Genomic DNA, 20,992 nt, shown 5'->3' on the forward strand with positions numbered 1-20,992 from the left:
CTCTTGCCCTTGGTGCAGCGGAGCGGGACGCTGCACAGCGTGGCTCGGAGCATCCTGGCCATCTGCCTGGGGACGCGGCGCCCCTCGCTTGAGCCGGGCCCTGGAGTTCTCTTCCCTCCGCAGGCCTGCGGATGGTTCGGTCCGACTGGGTCACGCGCTGGGCTCGGAGCTGGCGAGCCCTCGGCCGGGGGTAGCTCGGTAGCAACGGCTTTGCGGGCTCCGACAGTCGCGAACGGGTTCCGGCCCGGCGTCCAGGACACGGCGAGCGCCCAAGTTGGGTTGGTGTTGGGCCTTAGGGCCGAATGGAAGGAGGGGATGGTAAACACCGGGGAGAGGGAGGTGACGGGTTCCACCCCCCGGTCGGGGTCATTGCTTTCCTTTTGAGCACCGCTGGAGATGTTGTCCTGCTAGTACGCGTCCGTTTTCTACGGCCGTCCTAGGACGCCCCTCGGGCGGGTCTGTTTGCCTGGCTCAGTCGCCCCAGGGCAGGGCAGGCAGGACACCTCACTTCTCTCTCTGACTGCATAACTCGCGCTCGTGCCCTGGAAAGAACGTTTAGCCCTGGGATTAGCCAGTGGCTCCAGTCGAGGAGGTCACAAGCAGCCCTAGGCGTTAGGGAGCTAAGAGGAGGACCTGCCGAGAGTACGGGCTGGCTTTGCAGCTCTTGGGAGCCTGGCACCAACCGTGGTGCCCAGCAGAGAGAAGTCGCAGCACCGAAAGGCCACAGGCAGTGTGGTGCTGAAGGTGCAGAGTTATTACAGTTGTCATTCAACAGTGGAGAGGTCGTGGCACGTGACACTGTTTGCTAGTGTCAAGTGACTGACTGGGCGCTCTCTAAAGGAAATCCTGCCGAAGTTGGCAGCAGCGGTAGTGGAGTGGGGAGTCGTTCTGAGCTGTGGATACAGTCCCCTGCTGAATTTCTACCCACTCTGCTCTAGCTAGGGAGGCAGCTGGGAGTACTGAGTTTCCTGTGGGAGACAGTCACAGCTGCTGCTGACTTCAGTGGAGGTCCATGTAACCCCTTGTTTGTCTACAAGGCACTCTTAGTGGCCTGGCACTATAAGAAGACAAGAAATAGAGATGAGGTAAAGCCAGGGCACACCAGGGAAGAATGGGGTGGGTATGGTTTGCAAGGCCTGTGGCTTAGATGGTGTGGGCACACAGCATACAGGCACAGCCTGCCTCTTAATGTAAGTATGATGGTGAAGAGACTAGCTTCAGCTGCAAAAAGACCCTGGGAAGGTGGGCGATTAGACCCTCAGGGAAGTGTGCTCAGTGAAAACGTGGACATTGGGGTTGGAGAGCTGCTGAAAAACTGGCCACTTCCTGACTGGGATCCAGGTGCCACATACAAAACAGTGCGAGAAACTACAAAGACTTTGCTCTCAGAATTAGGTCTGATTTTTCTTTCTTTTTTTTCCCTAGAAAACCTCAGGTCCTTGAATTTGCATGCAGTTGCCACACCTGACTCGTCCGGCGGGATGGTGGAATTGTGATCAGTTAAGTGTAAGGTTCGTCTTGATGTTGCACACATGGCTGGGATTTGGCTAAGGGCTGCTCTTGCGCATGCTTTGTCAGAAGGCTTATTTCTTTGTATGCCCCTCCAAAGATGCTGTGCCCCTTCCCAGGATGTGTGCGTCTGTCTTGGGTCCTGACTCCTCTACATCCCCAGCCTCTTTATCCTGTTATTGGTTGCTTCATCTCCCCTGCGGTGGACTCTTCTTGTTTATGAGATGGTGTCTCTTGTATCACGTAGCCCAGGCTGGCCTGGATCATTCCATGTAGCTAGAGCTGACTGATTCTCCCGCTGGCACCTTAGTGCATGCATTCCAGATGTGGATCCTTAAATGACAGTGGTCAATGACCACACTGTAGTAAACCCTTTGGACCCTCTCTCTGCCCCTAGATTCATAGACTCTGCTTTGACTGTGGTTGTGTCTAAACTTCTCAAATACCTCCAGTTTCTCTGGTTACAGTAGTTATCTCTATGAACAAGTAACTTGGTGCCTTCCATGTGTTGGGAGCTGCAGTGGACACTGAAGGGATTGTAGTTACTTAGACAAAGTCTTCACTGACTTAACATATATAAAGGGAATACAAGCAACATAGGTCCCAAAGCCTAGGACAAGTGAGGGAATGGGAGTTGGTAGGACGGGGGTGTCAGTCTAGAGGAGCAAGTTTGTAAGGACAGGCACATGGAGACCAAGTGCTCAGGAGTGGGCTAGACAGAGGTCTGCCGCATATTCGGGAATTTGCATCCAGCTCCTGTGTCTCACACCACAGTCAGGATCTCCATGGGCCACGTGTCATACCCCCAGGTCTCTGTCACCTGCTTTGCCAGCCGTTTATACTCGCTGATCCTCATCCTGGTCTAACCCAAGAGGACTGGGCCGGGGCAGCCTGCCAGCTCAGGGAGCCGACTGCGGAGCACTAGAGGAATGCCAGCTCAAAGGAGCCGGAGATGAGCAAGGCACAGCTGTCTGTCACCGGCCACTTGTGAGGTGTACGCTCAGTTCTTGCTTTGCCAGCTTCCCAGGCATGCCGTCTGCCTGGCCACAGCTCCTTGGTTGTATTTGAACCTGATTTTCCAGGGGATGAGTACCCAGGGAGGTGTCCTCAAAAGAGATGACAGTGTGGGTTCCGATCAGTGTCTTCTTGCCTGTATTTAGAGACTTAAAAAGTTGTACATTGCCTTGAGTAGGACTTTCCTATGGAGCTTTTCCCCCCCTTTTCAATTTTTTAAAAATGGAAATGTCCTGGAACCCACACACTCAGATGGTGGTTCCGAGCCCTGTGTGAATACTGTAAACCTGGCTGAAGAGGCTGTGGACCTGAGCTTAGCTATGGTTGGTTTAGTCTTGAGTTGCCACATGTGACTGTGGATATGATGGGCGTGGAGAATACAGGGTCACTCTGACCTGCCATCCCAGACCTTTTCCAGCCAGCCGGTATGGTCTACAATGTTCACGGGTCAGGTATGTGGCTGTCAGAACCCCAAGGACATTCTGATCTTTTTTGTTTGTTTTGCTTTGGTTTGGTTTTACAAGATGGCGTTTCTCTGTGTAGCTTTATAGCCTGTCCTGAAACTCGCTCTATAGACCAGGCTGGCCTGGAAATGACAGTGCTGGGATTAAAGGTGTGTGGCACCACCACCGCCATCATCACTTCCTGGCAGGCATGCCAATCTTTAACCCCTTTTCTTGTTTGCTGTAAGTAGGGAACAAATACCCGCAGCTGCCCCCCACCCCACGGCTGCAGGAGGAGTGAATTGCCCCTCTAGAGGCTCCGGGTTCTGCTGGTTTGAGATCATTTTATCAGGTGGAGATGGACTTCCCCAACACCACAGCCCCCTCAGGTCCGCCGTCCCTTTGAGTAGAACACCAGTGCCCACTCTTCCCTCATTCCTCTAGAAATCACACGATTGCCAGTGAATGACCAGTTCTTTATTTATTTATTATTTATTTTTATTAGACGGGGTCTAATTCTGGCTAGCCTAGAACTTGCTTTGTAGACTGCACTGGCCTCTGCCTCTGGGGCGGGCTGGGATTACAGGTGTGTCACCATGCCTGGCTGCTTTTTCATTTTTTTAAAATTGTGCTAAAACACATATGACCTAACATTTAACTCTGCAGGCATGTGGCACTTCATGGGCACTGGGCACTCGCACTATTGGGTGGCCCTCACCGCCGTCCACCTCAGCTCTGTCATCTTCTCTGCTGAAACTGTCTCCATTAAACTCTGACCACCTCCCTGGGGTCAAGTCCAACTCCAGCAGGAGGTCAGCCAGGGCTTGTCCTGTGTCTGCATGATTTCTGAGGACCTGTCCCTGCTACAGTGGGTTGTAGGATTGCCTTTCTCTTGAGGCTGCATGGCACCCCCTTCTCTCCTGTGGTCCAGCAGGATGGCTTAGATGGCTCTTCTGTCACCTTCTCTGGAGGGCCCTGGGATCTGTGGAAGTCACATGGTCCACGTTTGAGGCTCTGGGTGTCCCACTCAGTTCTCCATGGAGGTGAAAACCCTGCAGACCTCACGCCCAGCGCCCCCCACCTGTCCCTCTTTGTTGCCCCTGTTCCTTTCTTCATGATCCATCATCTCTCGAGTCTGCCTTCTCACTTTGGAAACTCTGGTGCTGTCGGGCTTCGCCACCTGTCAGTGCCCCCAACCAGTGCCCCGTTACCCTTCAGTGGTCAGCGAGACTGGCACCTGCAGTCTGCTTTTGCAAGGTGAAGATCAGAGCGTGCTTGTCTTTGTCAGAACACTGCACGCTTGCCATTTCTAAAACAAGCCAGGTGCCTGGCTGTGGCCAAAATGCTCATGAGATCAACATCAGCCCTTGGGTCTGCCCATCTCTTGACCCAGCCCACCTGCTTGATCTGCACACTCTGCTCCCTTCAGCTCCACTGGGACCTGTGTAGCCAACCCCTCCTGGTCCTACCTCCTCTCAGCTCCAAGTCTCCCCGTGCAGAAGTGGGATGTGTTTATCCCTGTAGGTAACCCCCACCCCAAGTATCCCAGCACTCAAACCTTGCCTCTCAGGTGATGATGATAGATGAAGGACCCTCCTTGGTATCTGTCCTGTTTCTTAGCGTCATTCCCGTGGTGCCTACAAATGTGTTTGCTTCCGGGATCTGTTGCGGTTCTAGCGAATACTTTCTTTGTGGTCATTTATTTATATTTCTCTTCCTCTGTCTGTCTTTTCCCTTTGTGTCTCCTGCCCTTGGTGTACCAACTCTTACACAATGGATGCTCAGCAGTGCCAGCAGGTGGGAGCAGCAGCCTGCCAGGACTACCTTTTTGGCCCCAGTATGTAGTGTCCTGGGCATGGTATCGTAGCATGGACAGGGCAAGCCCATAAACAGTGTCTCTGCCCTACAGGCCTCTGGCATCCCTGGCACCATGAATGCTATTGTCGCTCTTTGCCACTTCTGCGAGCTCCATGGCCCCCGCACTCTGTTCTGCACGGAGGTTCTACACGCTCCCCTGCCCCAGGGTGCTGGAAGTGGGGACAGCCCTGGCCAGGTTGAGCAGGCTGAGGAAGAGGAGGGCGGCATCCAGATGAGCAGCCGGGTTCGTGCCCACAGCCCAGCCGAGGGTGCCAGCACCGAGTCCAGCAGCCCTGGGCCCAAGAAATCAGACATGTGTGAGGTAAGTGTGTTTGAGATCTTGAGATGGTCTTACCTTTCTGAGAAAGGGGGGAACATGAGAGACCTCCCCCAAGGTTCTGAGAGCATTTTTCTCATCATGCCAGCAGGAGCCTTTTTAACCGATTCAGTATCTGGGTGATTCTCCTTGTGGGCCCTGGAACCTCTTTGTTGGAGCTAAGTGGCAGTCCCACACAGCCTGTGGGTTGGGTAGGGGGGTTCCAGCTGTCACCAGAGTGGACAGGAATCAGGTGTCATTGTCATTCATCATGTGAAAAAGTGGGACGCTAAGGGACAGGGACTGGGTAGCGGAACAAATGTGGAAAGGGTCTTTAGGCCTGTGGAGCAGTGGGAGGGGAGGGAGAGCTAAAGGGACAGGGCGCTGAGGGTCCTGGAGGATCTCCTGGGGAGGGTCTCACCTCAGTGCCTACCTGGCATAGTCCCAGGTTGGGACCCCTGCAGAATACACAGCCTTGGCTTGTGGTAGCAAGAGTCGGGAGCTCTGGGTTTACATTCCTGTGCTCCACTTCCACTCCAGCAGGAAGTCACAGTGGAGGCTTCTTGGGTTGCTGCACTGACACTGGAGCCTCTGGCTGACGTGTGACTAAGTCCATTTAGACCCAGGAAGGAGCCGCTTGGGGCCGATAGCATCGCTCAGGAGGTGGCACAGCTGTGAACCCTGAGTCCAGCTGCTGCTTCTCATCCAAGCCTCAGCTGACTGTACAGTGGGGCTTCCTCCTGGGTTTCCCTTCTAGGGCCACTGCTGGGACTGGGTGAGATAAGCAATAGAAGACTCATCATACCTACTAGCTGTCACTGTATGCTGTAGAGAAAACTCTGACGGCCCTTGGGTCTAGATTTTCTTAGTTAAATTTAGTCTAAGATAAGTCTAAATTTAAAAGCTAGTTATTTCTATACAAAGAAGAAGTTGGACATAACAACATATGCCTGTAGTCCCAGCATTTAGGAGGCTGGGGAAGGAGGTTCACAAGTCCCAGGCCAGCCTGGGCTACACTGTGAGACTGTCTTGAAAGAATTTGGTGGTCTCCAGGAACGGGGGTGTCCTGGCAAGATGGCACAGTGTTTGAAGGTGCTTACTGCTAAGCCGATAAATGGCCTGAGATTGATTCCCAGAACTAACACTGTGGAAGGAAGGAACCAGCTCTGGTGAGTGGGGAGGGGGAAGGGAAGAAAACACTAAAGATGATTGGAAAAGCCATAGAGAAACATGATACTTATTCAGAAACAAGACAGGCGGTGGTGGCACATGCCGGTTAATTCCAGTACTTGGGAGGCAGAGGCTGGCGGATCTTTTGAGTTCAAGGCCAGCCTGGTCTGCAGAGTGAGTTCCAGCACAGACAAGGGCCACACAGAGAAATCCTGCCTCTCAAAAAGAAAGGAAAGAAAGAAACACACATATATATATAAATACGTAAGTGAAGTTATGTATGCTACTAGGTGGGAATGCTTTCCCCAAGAGCCATTCAAAATAGGGAGAAAAAAAAGTTTTTAGGGAAATTTTTTTTTTTTATATTTCGAAAGGGTTATGTTTTCTACATTTAGATTTGTCACCTGCTTCTAGCTATAGGTTTCTTGTTCTTCCTGTGTGCAGGGCTGCCGATCACTTGCTGTGGGGCACCCGGGCTATATCAGTCATGATAAAGAAACCTCTATCAAGTACGTCAGTCACCAGCACCCCAATCACCCCCAGCTCTTCAGCATCGTCCGCCAGGCCTGTGTCCGGAGCCTGAGCTGTGAGGTAAGGCTGCGTTGGGCTGTCTGTGAGAAACGCACGTGACTCCAAGTTTATTTCTGTTTATGGACAGCGAGGGGGCTTGCTTTTCAGTGCAGCGTGGGCGTGGCTGCAGTTGTCAGAGCTCGAAGAGAGGTCCTTGGGACTCTGGCTGTCAAAATAGGTGTTAGCGCTTCACTTTGAACAACAGACTGTTATTTTTTTTCTCTATTCTTGCTGAGCATGTTTTAAGCTAGAACAGTTCTACGCTGTGTGGTTTGTTGCACCACGTATCAGCTTTATATTGTATCCACTGCCACCCCACCATGTTGGCACTAATCATGTTGGCACTGAAGAATGATTCAGGCTGGAAGGATGGCTTAGCAGTTAAGAGCACTCACTGGTCTTGCAAAGGATCCGAGTTCATGCCCAGCATGCATGTGTTGGCTTGCAGCCATCTGTAACTCCAGCCCCAGGGGATCCGACATCATCTTCTGACCTCCATGGGCACTGCATGCATGTGGTACACAGACATACATGCCAACAAACACTCATAAACAGAAAATAAAAATAAAGGTTTAAAAACAGCAAAAAACCGGTTTGCTCCTGGACTGCTGCTATGGAGCACGAGTCTCAGCTTTTAGGTGTGATCTGCCCCACGGGCGTATGGTACATACAGGGCTTTGCAGCCCTGGATCCACCTCATCTGATCCCTGGAACCCGTATCACTCGTCTGACTGTTGCTTTATGTATCTTTCTACTCCTTGATGTATACTTAGCAGCAGCCAAATACCATATGCACAGTAGTTACATGTTCAGGAAGTTTGTCAGGAGGGAGTTACCACAGGACTCTAAAAATAGGGTGTGCTGGGGCTGGAGATGGCTCATTGTTTAAGATCAGGTACTGCTGTTACAGAGGACCTGAGTTCAGTTCCTCGCACCCACATTGGGTGACTCACAACCTCCCGTGACTTCAGTTCCTGGGGATCCAACACCTTTGGCCTCTGCAAGCACCTGTATTTGTGTGCACTTAACGTCACCACCACCACCACAGTCACGTGACTTAGAGGAGTGTGCTATTTACTCTGCAGGCCCAGCAGTAGTCCATTGCATCTGCTGGCCCTCTGGTCTATCCAGAAGACCAAGTTGCAACATTTGGATGCAGCCTAATGATAACACGTTGGTCCTGAATAACCTAGCACAACCAAAAACAGGAAAAGGGACCCAAGAGACTTTAAAGTTTGGATAGAGCTTTGCCTAAAGTTACTGTTGCTTCCTCCAAGGTGTGCCCTGGTCGCGAAGGCCCTATCTTCTTTGGCGATGAACAGCATGGCTTTGTGTTCAGCCACACCTTCTTCATCAAAGACAGCCTGGCCAGAGGCTTCCAGCGCTGGTACAGCATCATCGCCATCATGATGGATCGAATCTACCTCATCAACTCCTGGCCCTTCCTGCTGGGGAAGATCCGTGGGATCATCAGTGAGCTCCAGGGCAAGGCCCTCAAGGTGATGCTCCAAGGGGGTCTCTGGCTCTGTTGCCATAGATGTTGAGTGCTCAGGCAGCAGTGGTCCTCTTGGCTCTGCCTCTGTCATAGGGCCCAAATTGAGGTCTCAGCTCAGCTGATGATGCGGGATGAGTGTTCCTGCTAACCAGCCTGTAGCTCTCCTAATTTTACCTTACTCACTATTCTGACACTCCTTCAGCCTGGTGTCTTTTAACAACTGTTCAGCCTCTGGTTTCTTGCCTGCTGTCTTTTCTTCCTGTACTCATCAGGACCCAAACTATCCACTAGTCTTGTCTAGAGCCCTACCTCGGGCACCCTCTCCAGCTGCAAAAGAGCATGCGGGTAGACATGGGCATGCCTCTGTCACAGACCCTTGTCCGTGTGCTGTCCACAGGCAGTAGAGGAAGGAGCTGTTCACCATCCATCCTCGTAGATGGAGCAGCTGTACTGTGTTAGAATGTGGCTTGAGGGAACAGGAGGCTGGGGAAGCCAGATGGTCCATGTGCCCATCGCCTACAGTGGTCTGTGGGATGAACCTGCCAGGGAGAGGCCAACAACACTTGAAAGATGGTGAACACCCAGCAGGAGCCCAAGGGACCAAGTAGCAAAAGAGAGGAGCCACCCTGAAGTCTCTCACAGCAGAACCGTCCGGCAAGGCAGTGTCAGGCTGTTGGCATGCCCTGGGTTCTGAGTTGAGAGCAGAATGAGAGAATCTGGGGAAGCTGGGTGGCAGTAACCCAGGAGTACGGTCCTAGCTACCACTGAGGAGGTGTGCTTCTCTACCCTTTGTGTTCAGGTATTTGAGGCAGAGCAGTTTGGATGCCCACAGCGTGCCCAGAGGATGAACACAGCCTTCACACCCTTTCTGCACCAGAGGAATGGCAACGCTGCCCGCTCTCTGACCTCCTTGACCAGTGATGACAACTTGTGGGCGTGTCTGCATACTTCCTTTGCCTGGTAATGAATTCTGGGTACTGAGGCATTAGAGCATCTGCCTGCCCATGGGGCTGACTGGCTCGAGGCCTGTCCTCTTGTCTATCTCCCCGCTGGATGGAAACATTTCTAGGTAGAATTTACTTCGCATTGACACAAAGAACATTTCTGTACAGAGACCAAGTCTAAAGATGGCAGTGGGTTTCTGGCTCCAGCCTCTTCTGAGCTGGCGTCTGGTGCTTGGGCTCGGGTCTGGCAGATTTTGCTGGTGGGCAGTCAGCTGGCCTGTGGTTTGAAGGTCAAGTGTACAAGTGTGCTGTGAACAGGGAGCCCCTGCTTCCCGAACTGAGTAGTCCAGGGAAATGGGGTGTAGCGCACAGAGCCTCAGGACTGAGCTTAGCGGGGTGTACTGCCCCTTCTACTCTGTACCACTTTCGTCAGTTCTCGGGCGTCTAGGCTGGTCTGTGCCGTAGCTGTGGAGAATAGTACAGCGTGAACAGGGATGTTTAAGGATCTCTGGTGTGGTGGCTTACAGTCCTGCAGGTAACGTCCAGGAGTGGTGTGATGGGTTTGGGTTTGGGGGACCCTCCGCACTGACGTCCCAGGTGGCAGCACCAGTTTACATGCCCACCAACAGGCATATGGTTCCGGCTTCCTTCATTCTCCACAGTATTTGCTTCTATTTTATATGTGGGGTGGTTTTTTGTTTTCATGTATGTATGTGAACTACATGTGTGCCTGATGTCTGTGGAGGTTAAAGAAAGGAAAGGAAAAGGAGTTGGATCCTGTGAAACTGTGAAACTGTAGCTAGAATTGGTTGTGAGCCACCATGTGGAGGCTGGGAACTGAATGTGTGTCCTCTGTAAGAGCAGCCAGTGCCATTAACTGTGAGCTGCCTCTCCAGCCCCATCCTGGGTGATAGTCATGCTGATTGTATGAAATGGAATCTCAAAGCAGTTTTAACTTGCATTTCTTTGATAACTAAGGATATTTAATTCTTCACATACTTATTGGCCGTTTGTAGTTTCTTCCTTTGAGAATTGTCTAGAATGTTCTTGTATTTTCCATCTATAGTGTAGCCATAGAACATCGCTTCACTCAGTAGAGCTAAGAGCTGTCTGCTGTGCTACCTATGTTCCTGAGTTGGGATTAAAGCCAACAGTTCCTCCAAACCGCCTCAACCCATTTTCTTTTTTTTTTTTAAAGATTTATTTATTTATTATGTATACAACATTCCTTCCATATATGCTTGCATGCCAGAAGAGGGCACCAGATCTCATTACAGATGGCTGTGAGCCACCATGTGGTTGCTGGGAATTGAACTCAGGACCTCTGGAAGAACAGTCAGTGCTCTTAACCTCTGAGCCATCCCTCCAGCCCTCAACCCATTTTCTTATTTCCCCCCCTTTTTAAAAGATTTATTTATTTATTACGTATATAGTGTTCTGTCTGCCTGTATGTCTGCAGGCCAGAAGAGGGCACCAGATCTCATTACAGATGGTTGTGAGCCACCATGTGGTTGCTGGGAATTGAACTCAGGACCTCTGGAAGAGCAGGCAGTGTTCATAATCTCTGAGCCATCTCTCCAGTCCTCTCATCCCCTTTAATGAAGTGCCATGTCTTGGAAACTGTTCCCTTGGTGGTGGTGGTGTCCTCCAGTATGTTTGTGTAGGCCATTTTCTGTGACCTGGGGGATTGAACCAAGGCTTTGGTAAGCCTCAAGTTTAGTTTTCCCATTGGCAGGGGTATCTCATTGCTGGCATTGTATCCATCTCCAGGCTCCTGAAGGCATGTGGTAGCCGGCTGACAGAAAAGCTGTTGGAGGGTGCACCCACAGAGGACACCCTGGTCCAGATGGAGAAGCTTGCTGGTAAGGCTCTTTATCTCTGCAGGGCCATCTGTGCTGGTAGCTGGGCCCCTGGCTTGTGGCTGCCACAATGAGTGGAGCTGGTACCAGGGCGTCTGGATGTGAACTGAAGGGCCTTTATTCCAACCAGTTCCATGCTCTTGGTGATTTCGTTACGATTCTGTCTCATCTTCCTTGATGGTGCATTTGTGCCCTGTTCCCAGATGGGTTCGGCATCCCTGGCGCTCTCTGCAGGACTTACAGGTAGCTCAACTGATTGGCGAGTTCCCTGTAGGCAGCTCCCCTGGGGGAGACTCCAGGCAGCTCTGCTTCCCAGAGTTCCCTCTAGATAGCCCAGCTGGTCTCTCCCCCGCAGCAACTCTTTGTTTGCTTCTGTAACCTTGGTGAGGAGCCTTGTGAATCTTGTTGGTTTCAGGAACTTCCTGAGACTTGTATCTCATGAGCCTCTCTTCTTAGAGAGGCTGTCTCAGTTCAGAAGAAATCAGTGTACAACATCATCCCTGCATCCATGCTTAGAGTCCAGTGTGACTGACTTCCTAGGGTGGTCCCAATGCATGGTTGCAGCCCTCCCTTCTGGCTCTACTTCCATAGAAATTGTTTGAATTCTGGAGTTCAGAGTCCTGTCCCATTCTCCCTCCTTTCCTCCCCGACGGCTGGGAGGTGGGAACGCAGTGGTCGCTTACGTTAGATGGTATACAGTTTGTTCCTGACGATGCTACCCCTGCCTCCATTGTCAGTAGTTGGAGCTCTTTCCAGATTGTCGCTAGTCAAGCACCCACTCTGCACGTGGCTTGTGCAAGTACTCAGGAGTGGAGGGGTCTCGAGCAAGACACACTCAGAAAAGAGAGACGTTGGAGTTGCTTTCCTATCCCTATGGATCAGTACTGGAACCGTTTGAGTATAACATGACTCAAATCTGAAGTCTGCAGGCCATCAGAGTCAGGTTTTGATGGGATGTGTGGGCAGACGGGGATCTCAGCCACATTGAAACTGAACTGGGTCATGAAGAATCTGAATGTGGGCTCAGGCTTGCTTTTGAGTCAGATAGAACTGGCTTCCTGGCTCTGTCCTTACGGGTACCCTGCTCTCTGGGTCTCACTGTGACTTGTAGCGGAGATGTTATTGTAATAGTCTGCCATGAGGACTAATGGAAGTAAAATGTTTATGTCTCGTCTGGGTGCAGGGAGATGGGACGAGATAGTGTGTGGGGCACAAGGACTGGCCCCTGGCCAAGTAATACCGATAAACACATGCTGTCTTTACTGCATGGCCCAGCTTTCCAGCAGCGGCACATAGCAGCACCTTGCAGAGCGAGCTTCTCCGATGTCTCTTCTGCACAAGCCTTCCTCCCTCCGCCCCTGGTTGCCCAGGCACTAGCACACAGTCACCTGGCCTCTCTAGGATACAGTAGGAATTGGTGGTGTCGTTGTAGGTGCTGGGCAGAAATGGCCACAGAACCAGGGGACACACACTCCATACCTGTCCTGTTTGTCTGTCCTATAGATTTAGAGGAAGAATCAGAAAGTTGGGACAATTCTGAGGCCGAAGAGGAGGATAAAGCTGCTGCTGAGCCAGAGGGGGCTGAAGGGCGGGAGCTGCCCAGCTGCCCAGCAGAGCCGTCCTTTCTCCCGGCCTGTGGGAGCTGGCAGCCCCCAAAGCTTTCCGTCTTCAAGTCCCTTCGACACATGAGACAGGTAAGCGGGGTTGGGCATGGTCCTAACTGAGAAGAGCTTCATCTACATCCACGGGCGGGGTGGCACTAGGAACTTCTCAGCGGGTAGATGGCAGCCGTGACAGAATGGGCATCTGTTGTGTTCGTGTGCATCTACATGCATGTTCGTGTATGCACGTGTGTGTAGATGCCAGAGTGTCTTTTTTCTGGGTGCTACTGACATCGTATTTTGAGACAGTGTCCCTAGCTGGCCTGAGACTTGTCCAGTACACTAGTTGGCTGGCTTGGGCGCCCCAGGGATCTGCCTCCTGTGCCTTCCCAGCTGTAGGATAACCAGCGCATGCTACTATGCCTTGCCTGCCTTTTTGAGTTCTGGGGTGCAAACTCAAGTCCCCATACTTCACACTGAAGCTAAACTGTCTCTAGCCCAGCATGTGTCATTGATGAGGTTTCCTGTGGTCCTGTAATCTTGTCTAGAACGTCCCGAAGGTGTTGAAAAGCACCTTTATCTGTCTATAGGCCGGCTAGACTTTAATAGTCATTCCTAGAATAAGGCTGGCATGACCTACGTGCCAGCCTTGGTTATTAATAGTGTGTCTAGAGAGCGGGATCTCAGTTAGCCTGAACAAGCAAACAGGCAGCATGAAGTGGCGTATACATAGAAACGCCGGAGATTGAACATGGCTTGTTGGGTCAGGGGAGAGGATTGCTCCAGGTGAAGGCAATTCCTTTTGTCCCTTTTCATGCTGTTTTTATCCTTTTGAGACAGGAGCTCATGTGTCTTAGGTTGGCTTTGAACTCACTATAGCTGAGCATGATGGCCTTGCATTTCTGGGCCTGCTTACCCAGTGCTGGGATTAGAGGCATGTGCAACTGTGGCAGGTGACTTTCTCTTGAAAGGTGACTGTGTTTCTCTTTATTTTTAATTTAGAATTTTAAAGGGTTTTTTTTTGTTTTTGTTTTTGTTTTTTGAGACAGGGTTTCTCTGTGGCTTGGGGGCCTGTCTATCCTGGAACACTCTCTGTAGACCAGGCTGGCCTCAAATTCAGAGAAATCCGCCTGTCTGTACCACCCAGATGCTGGGCTTAAAGGGATGCACCAGCACTGCTTGGCTGAATTTTTGTTTTATTTACTATTATTATTGTGTGTGCCATAGCGTGCATGTGGAAGTCAAGTTTCTCCTTCCTACTCTATGTGGGTTCTGTCTGGATGTGACTCTCAGCTGCCTGGCTTGCATAGCAATTACCTCTCTCCACCCGCGGCTTACATAGAAAGTGCCGTTCTCTACCCACCGACCATCTCTCTCACTGTCTTTTTTTTTTTCAACGAGCATTAATTTTTGCCAGCCAAGAATTATTTCCATTTTGGAGAGTGGATTGGCTAGTGAGATGATTCACTGGGTAAAGGCCCCTGCTGACCACCATAAAGCCCTAAATTCGATCTCCAGGTAAATGGAGTGAGCCCTGGAGTTTCCGCCTGGGGCCATTTGTTCTCCAGGGTTGAGCTGGGTTGGCTTCGCTAACTCTCTACGAGGTTATTATAGCAGGCATTGTGGTTTCTGTTGCAGGGAGATGTGCTTGGGAGCATTGGGTATCGTAGCCTCTGTTTTTGTTTGTCTTGTTCTGTTTCAAGTTCATGTTTGGTCTCAAGAAAGAACAGGCTACCTCCTCCAGTGCTGCAGGAGTTGTGGACAGGCAGGGAGGAGAGACTGGTTTGGATTAGAGAATAAAGATACCACAAACAGAAAGTAGGCCTGATGCGGCGATAGCCTCGGCATCTGAAGAAATGTCACTGTAAAGGAGGCTGTCGTCAGGCAGCTGGCTTGGACGAGTGCCAGGATATGGGTGCATCCTGGTGGTAGAGGCAGAGCCCTCGCTCTTCCTGAGGCAGGTGTGGTGAGGCAGATGTTCGCTTCCAAGCACTTCAGCGTGACAGTGTGTCTAGAGAGGGTGACAGCTGCGGAATGCCAGCACCATCTGCTTCGTATGTTTCACAGTAGAGCTGGGAGGGGGCTGGTAAGAGTACAATGTAATACCTTTGGAACCTGGGAACTCCTCCTGTCCCCTGTCAGCCGTGGACAGGTCACCTGTATCCTTCAGAAAAGTTCCCTTTGCTGACCGTGACTTCAGACTGGCTCCTATAAAATACATCAAGAGCTGTGCGTTGCGTTTCAGGTCTTGGGGGCCTCCTCTTTTCGTATGTTGGCCTGGCATGTTCTCATGGGAAATCAGGTGATCTGGAAAAGCAGAGATGTGAACCTCGTCCATTCCGCATTTGAAGTCCTCCGGGTGAGACCCTTCCCCTGTGTGCTAGTGTTTGACCTGGGCGGATATCGGGGGTACCAGTCAGTTCTTTGCCTGATGAAAATGGCTGGCGTCGGTACTCCTGTGGAGGGAACCTAGATTGTGACAATTGACAGCTACCCCGTTTTCCCCTTCCTCAATCTGAAATTCTTCTGAGACGTTATCTGGGCAAGTACTAGCTCTTGCTGATGCCACAGCTTTTGTCAGGTTGGGGCGGTGGTGTAGGAGCAGCTCACAGCATGTCTGCTGGCTGCCAAAACCCACAAGTGCCTCTGTCTCGTGAGCATCTAAGCTGGCGAGGAGACCAGAAGAGGCAGCAGGTGGCAGCACAGGGAGGGGGCTTCTTGGTGGGAGACCGTGTATGGGCTGAGAGAACAGGGACACACTAAGGAGGGGGCTGTGGACCAGATGCAGAGGATGCTCTTGTGGATTCTGAGCCACTCCGTCCTCCACAGACCATGCTGCCTGTAGGCTGTGTCCGAACCATCCCTTACAGCAACCAGTATGAGGAAGCCTACCGTTGCAACTTCCTAGGGCTCAGCCCTCCCGTGCCTATCCCGGCTCATGTGCTGGCCTCAGGTAAGTACCCTTTTTGAGATGCGTACCCTGCTGCTATCAAAGGCAACCTGGATCCAAGTTGCAGATTTGGGGGCCAGGCAGCACTCTGCAGCCCCAGATAAGACCTGCTGGGCCTGGGGGTGTTTTGAGCCTCTGAGCAATGCCCTCTGTTCACGTTAGGACTGGTCCGTGCAGAGGTGTTTGTGAAATTCCTATACCGCTGGCCGTGTGTGTGTGTGTGTGTGTGTGTGTGTGTGTGTGTGTGTGTGTGTGGCCACTGCACCTGCAAGGCCATTTCCATCTACAGGATAGAACAGTAATGGAACCGTTCACAGAGGGTGGCTCAGAATAAATTTATCTATGTGACTGATGATGATTGTAACGAAGAGTTATTTCTAGTTTAGCCGAGGCAAAAACTAACCCTTAAAAAATAAACTGCCAAAGGTATGAAGTCACGGGAGGCCTGTCCCTGATAGTGTGTGCCTGGGGGGCACTTGCGGTGGGGCCAAGGAGCACGTGACAAGATGGTGTGCTTTTTGCTGCTACAGAGTTCACAGTTGTTGTAGAGGTCCACACGGCCACACGCTCAAACCTCCACCCTGCTGGATGCGAGGACGACCCGTCCCTCAGCAAGTACGAGTTCGTGGTGACTAGTGGGAGCCCTGTGGCCGCAGACAGAGGTGGGTGCTGCTGCTGGTGTCACCGTTTGTCAGGGCAAGAGGGGGCACCACGGCCTCTTCCTCACCCAGTGTTTGTTTATGCCCCCAGTTGGACCCACCATCCTGAATAAAATTGAAGCAGCCCTGACCAACCAGAACCTGTCTGTGGATGTGGTAGACCAGTGCCTTATCTGTCTCAAGGAAGAGTGGATGAAGTAAGCCCCAGCCTTGTCGTGACAACTTCCCTAGCTTCGTGGGGGAAGGGGAACAGCTCTCCATGGTGGTGGGCTCATGTGGAAAAGCAGACGCTGCGGCCCTTAGGAGCCCACAGAGTGGAAGGAGGAGTGGGGTTCAGATACCAGCCCTGCTACCTAGGAGCTAGGTGACCTTGGGAAGTGATCCAGTATCTCCTGCCCTGGACCCTGTGTCCTGGGAGGTGGTGGTAGCTGCTGAGATTTGATGCTGGCCATGTGAAAAAGGCTCAGAATGACCAAAGTGCTGTTTCTTTATTCCTTAATTCAGTTCTGGTTTTGGAGGGGTGGAGGATGCTAGGCATCAGACCTAGACACACCTGCAGTAGGGCACAGCCTGGCAACCATCCTTACTGCTTTAGAAAAGAAAGTTATTTGTTTCCTTGTGCCTTGAGTTTTAGTAATAATTTTATTAAATCAGCTGAACTAGTTGAACATTTTCCTGGCGTCAGATAATTCAGTGAAACCCATGTGCAGCTATTTCTTAGTTTTTTTTTTTAAGATTTATACATATGGGTGTTTTGCCTGCATGCACCATGTACATGCCTGGTGCCATGAATCCCCTGGAACTGGAACAGACAGTTGTGAGCCGCCATGTGGGTGCTGGGAATTGAACCTGGGTCCTCTAGAGGAGCAGTCAGTGCTCTTAACCACTGAGCCACCTCTTCAGCCCCTCTCCTTTTTTGAGAGGATTTTTTTTCCTGTCTTACCCAAGTTGACCTTGAACTTCCTGGGTTTAAGGAATCCTGCTGCAGCCTCCCAAGTAACTGAGACTGCAATATGCCTTTCTCTTTTCGCCCTGGCAGTGGCTTGGCCTTCCTCAGGGTGAGGCCCCCCACGCATGACTGCATAGGGTAGCCCTGAGCCCTTCTCCGGTGCGGCAGAACACCAGCGGAGCCTGCAGAGCTCTCCCTGGTCTGGGAGTTGGGCCCATGAGGAAAGCCTAGTGCTTTTGCGGTGCGTCTCAGTGCTTGTTTCTTGTTCTCTGCAGCAAAGTGAAAGTCCTGTTTAAATTCACCAAGGTGGACAGTCGCCCCAAGGAGGACACGCAGAAGCTCCTGAGTGTCCTGGGTGCCTCAGAGGAAGACAACGTCAAGCTGCTCAAGTTCTGGATGACGGGCCTGAGCAAAACCTACAAGTCACACCTCATGTCCACTGTCCGCAGCCCCATCACCTCAGAGTTGCGTAACTGACTCTGAGAACAGCACCTCAGGTCTGCGGGAGACCCTGCGCTGGGTTTCTGGCTGCTGAGGGGAGGCCCTGTTTGAGGAGTGAAGACTTCTGGGCTCTTTATGAGGTGCTGTGTCATCTTTTAACTTTTGAAATGTAGGGAGACAGGGACAGTGATCCCTCTGTGTCACACTGTCCCGTCAGGGACTGTCAAGATGGGCTTCGTGCCTCCTAAGGACAAAGGCTCAGAACTGACTCTGAAGCCTTCCTGCTGCAGTGTGTCCTCTCGGGGTTAGGAGCAAAACCTTCCCACCAGGGAAGCCAGCAAGCATCCTGAATGGTTTGTGTGACCGGGTTGTTGAATTCTCAGGTCATGTGCCCACCCATGGCCTCTCTTCAGCTTGCCAGCTTGTGGATACATCTAAACCATGGCTGTTTTGTTTTTTTTTGTTGTTGTTTTGAATTTTATTTTTTGAGTCAGGGTCTTATTCTGTTGCCTGGTTTAGAATTCTCTCTATGCTAGTTTCAGACTTGCAGCAACCTTCCTGTCTCAGCTTCCCCAGTGCTGGGATAACAGAACTGAGCCACCATGACTATACGTTGCTTCCTTCGCTGTTGCTGCTGCAGCATTAACCAGTGGCTGCAGAATATGTCTTAAGACAGATCGTCTCCCACCACTGCAGTTTTAATAAGGATGCAGCTTGGAAGGGTTTCCTGAAAGGCTCCCAATGTGTTTTTATGATATTTTTGGTGTTTGTTTGTATTTAACATGAAGACTAAGCTTATGTGTCTTGGTCTCTGTACAATTGCGAGAAACATAATAAATCTGTATTTTTTTAAACTGCTGACTACATGCTTTTATGTGTGGTGCTACTGTCAAATGGGTTCCATCAACGAGGTGCTACTGTGCGTACTGTGTGCCACTCTGTACCAGTGTGGCCGAGCAAGGCATCGCAGGCCATACCTTACAGACACTGATGGATCCGCACACCAACAATAGACTCTTTGATGGCTGTGATGTGTATGAGGTTCATTGTTGACAGGGCAGAGCATGGCGGTTCAGTCTGTAATCCCAACTCTTGGGGAGCTGAGGCCAGTGTGGGCCACACAGTAAGTTTTAAACCAGGCTAGGCTACTGAATACGACCTGTTAGTCTAACATCGCCTTACTTCAGGAAATGGCCCTGCGCCGGTGGAAGTCAGAGGAGGGCAGCAGAAGGTCCTGTGCCTGTGCAGGAGTGTAGTCTTAGAACAGGGAGGCTCCCTGGCCTGCTTGTGGTGCTGGCTGGGTGGTCCGGGATAGATGAAGGAAGGTGGTGTCTCTTTGGATATGGGGTCTTGTCTTTCCAGCATGGGACATTGTAACATGAGGGGGCCCAGCCTGCTTGTTTGGGTTTTCTGTCCTGTTCAGTTCCCACAACTGTTTGGCCGCAAAGAAAATCACACTCCATAAATTATAAGCTGATTGGCCCATTAGCTCCAGCCTCTCACTGGCTAACTCTCACATCTTGATTAACCCATTTTTCTGATCTATGTTAGCCATGTGGCTCAGTACCCTTTTTCAGTGGGGCAGATCACATCCTGCTGCTTTGGTGATCTGGGCAGGAGAGGGAGGAATCAACTTCCTCCTTCCCAGAATTCTTCTGTTCTCATTACTACATCATTTCTACTTTCTGTCTGGTTTTCCCGCCTATATTTCCTACCTGGCCAATCAGCATTTATTTATAATGTGATTGACAGAATACAGACAATTCTCCCACACCACTTCCCTCTCTTTAAAAAAAAAAAAAAAAGAAAATATCCATAGTCCATTTTTTGGGAATGTGGGCATAGTATTCCAGGCTACTTCCAGCTGGTTAGGGGCACTGATAATCTTATGGGGACCTAAAAAAATTTTAGAGTGATGATCAAGTCCTGACTGAAGTATCCTGTGAGTCTTGATCACCTCAGGCAGCAGTCTTGAACAGGTTCTGGATGAAGAACTCAGACATCTGGGCCATCTATTCCTGCTAGAGATTTCTCAGATGGCCTTCCTTGATCAAAGTTGATTTTTCTTAACTCTGAATAAATCCACAGCCTCTCATTTTCTGTGGAAACAAAAGCAAAATCTCTTCTCCAAAGTAACATACCTTTTGACTTCAACTGTGAAGTCAAGGTATTTTCAAAATACCTATCTTGGATGAGACAGAAAGAAATATGAATTTAGAAAATATTTTTGCTTTTTCTTCATATCTATCATACTTTTCATTGAATATATCTATCATACCTTTCATTGAATATATGTATGTCTGTATATGTCTATATAATTAATGTTTAAGTTTTCCACAATGAACAATGAGTTTTTTTCTACCCTGATTTTGAAGTTTCCAGGAAGAAGATGGGTCCCCCATAACAACAACTCCACTCGGTTGATATGACATCATGATGCTGATAGCGTTACTACAAGTTCTGGTTCGGGTATCAGCTGAACATATGATTCCAACTTGGTTAGCTGAGATGTACAACATTCTGGCCAGACCTCCACAAAATACTTAGAGACTGTTTGCAATCTTAAAAGACATTGATCTTGAAATTTAACCATCATTTTACTTTCACAGGATCCTTCAGAAAGAACATTGCCCCCATGACAGCCAGAAGTAATTCTAGAGGATGATGTCCCCTTTCCCAACAAAGTTTGTCCTCGGATTTAGGGACAGTATTTAGATAGGGTTGCTTATAATTAGTATACAGTTGAGGGTTGGGAGAGGAAATTTTTAAGCTCAGGGATCTTTTTGGAAAAAAAAAAGGGAAAATTGGATAGATAATAATGGTATTTGTGAGCTATTATTTATAGATAATTATATTGATAGAGATTTTTTGTCTATGGATACAAAGTTAAATTATATTGAATATTGTATACATGCATGCTTCTACCTCTGTTTAAAACATGTTTTATGTATTGATATATATATTGTATTGATATATGTATACCATATTGCAGTGTACATTTCTACCTCTGATTAAGATACTTATATATTGTTTATGTATTGATATTCATTGTTTACATTTGGAGGTAATTGTCCTCACTTATTGCACAGTTGTTTATTCTCTTAGTCTTTAAGTTAGATAGGTATTAAGAATTGTAGATCAAAGCCGGGCGGTGGTGGCGCACGCCTTTAATCCCAGCACTCGGGAGGCAGAGGCAGGCGGATCTCTGTGAGTTC

General features: G+C 50.1%; 1 protein-coding gene across 4 annotated transcripts; it reads left to right on the top strand.

Moving 5' to 3' along the window:
* Nucleotides 1-170: 170 nt before the first annotated feature.
* On the top strand, nucleotides 171-18,628 carry Flcn (folliculin). Of its 4 annotated transcripts, none has more exons than XM_013347466.2 (13): nucleotides 171-318; nucleotides 1,426-1,506; nucleotides 4,876-5,145; nucleotides 6,754-6,900; nucleotides 8,157-8,378; nucleotides 9,174-9,334; nucleotides 11,089-11,180; nucleotides 12,681-12,871; nucleotides 15,024-15,137; nucleotides 15,608-15,731; nucleotides 16,259-16,390; nucleotides 16,479-16,584; nucleotides 17,612-18,628. In XM_013347466.2, exons 2-13 carry the CDS (start codon nucleotides 1,450-1,452, stop codon nucleotides 17,811-17,813), a joined length of 1,818 nt encoding a protein of 605 aa, XP_013202920.1. In that variant the 5' UTR covers nucleotides 171-318; nucleotides 1,426-1,449; the 3' UTR covers nucleotides 17,814-18,628. The 4 variants fall into 4 exon arrangements, with proteins under 4 accessions (XP_013202920.1, XP_013202921.1, XP_026636494.1 ...); XM_013347467.2 differs by having other exon boundaries at nucleotides 171-278; XM_026780693.1 differs by lacking the exon at nucleotides 171-318 and having other exon boundaries at nucleotides 1,428-1,499.
* Nucleotides 18,629-20,992: the final 2,364 nt, after the last annotated feature.

This window comes from Microtus ochrogaster, chromosome 7, assembly GCF_000317375.1.
Source record: "Microtus ochrogaster isolate Prairie Vole_2 chromosome 7, MicOch1.0, whole genome shotgun sequence".
Classification (NCBI taxonomy): Eukaryota; Metazoa; Chordata; class Mammalia; order Rodentia; family Cricetidae; genus Microtus; species Microtus ochrogaster.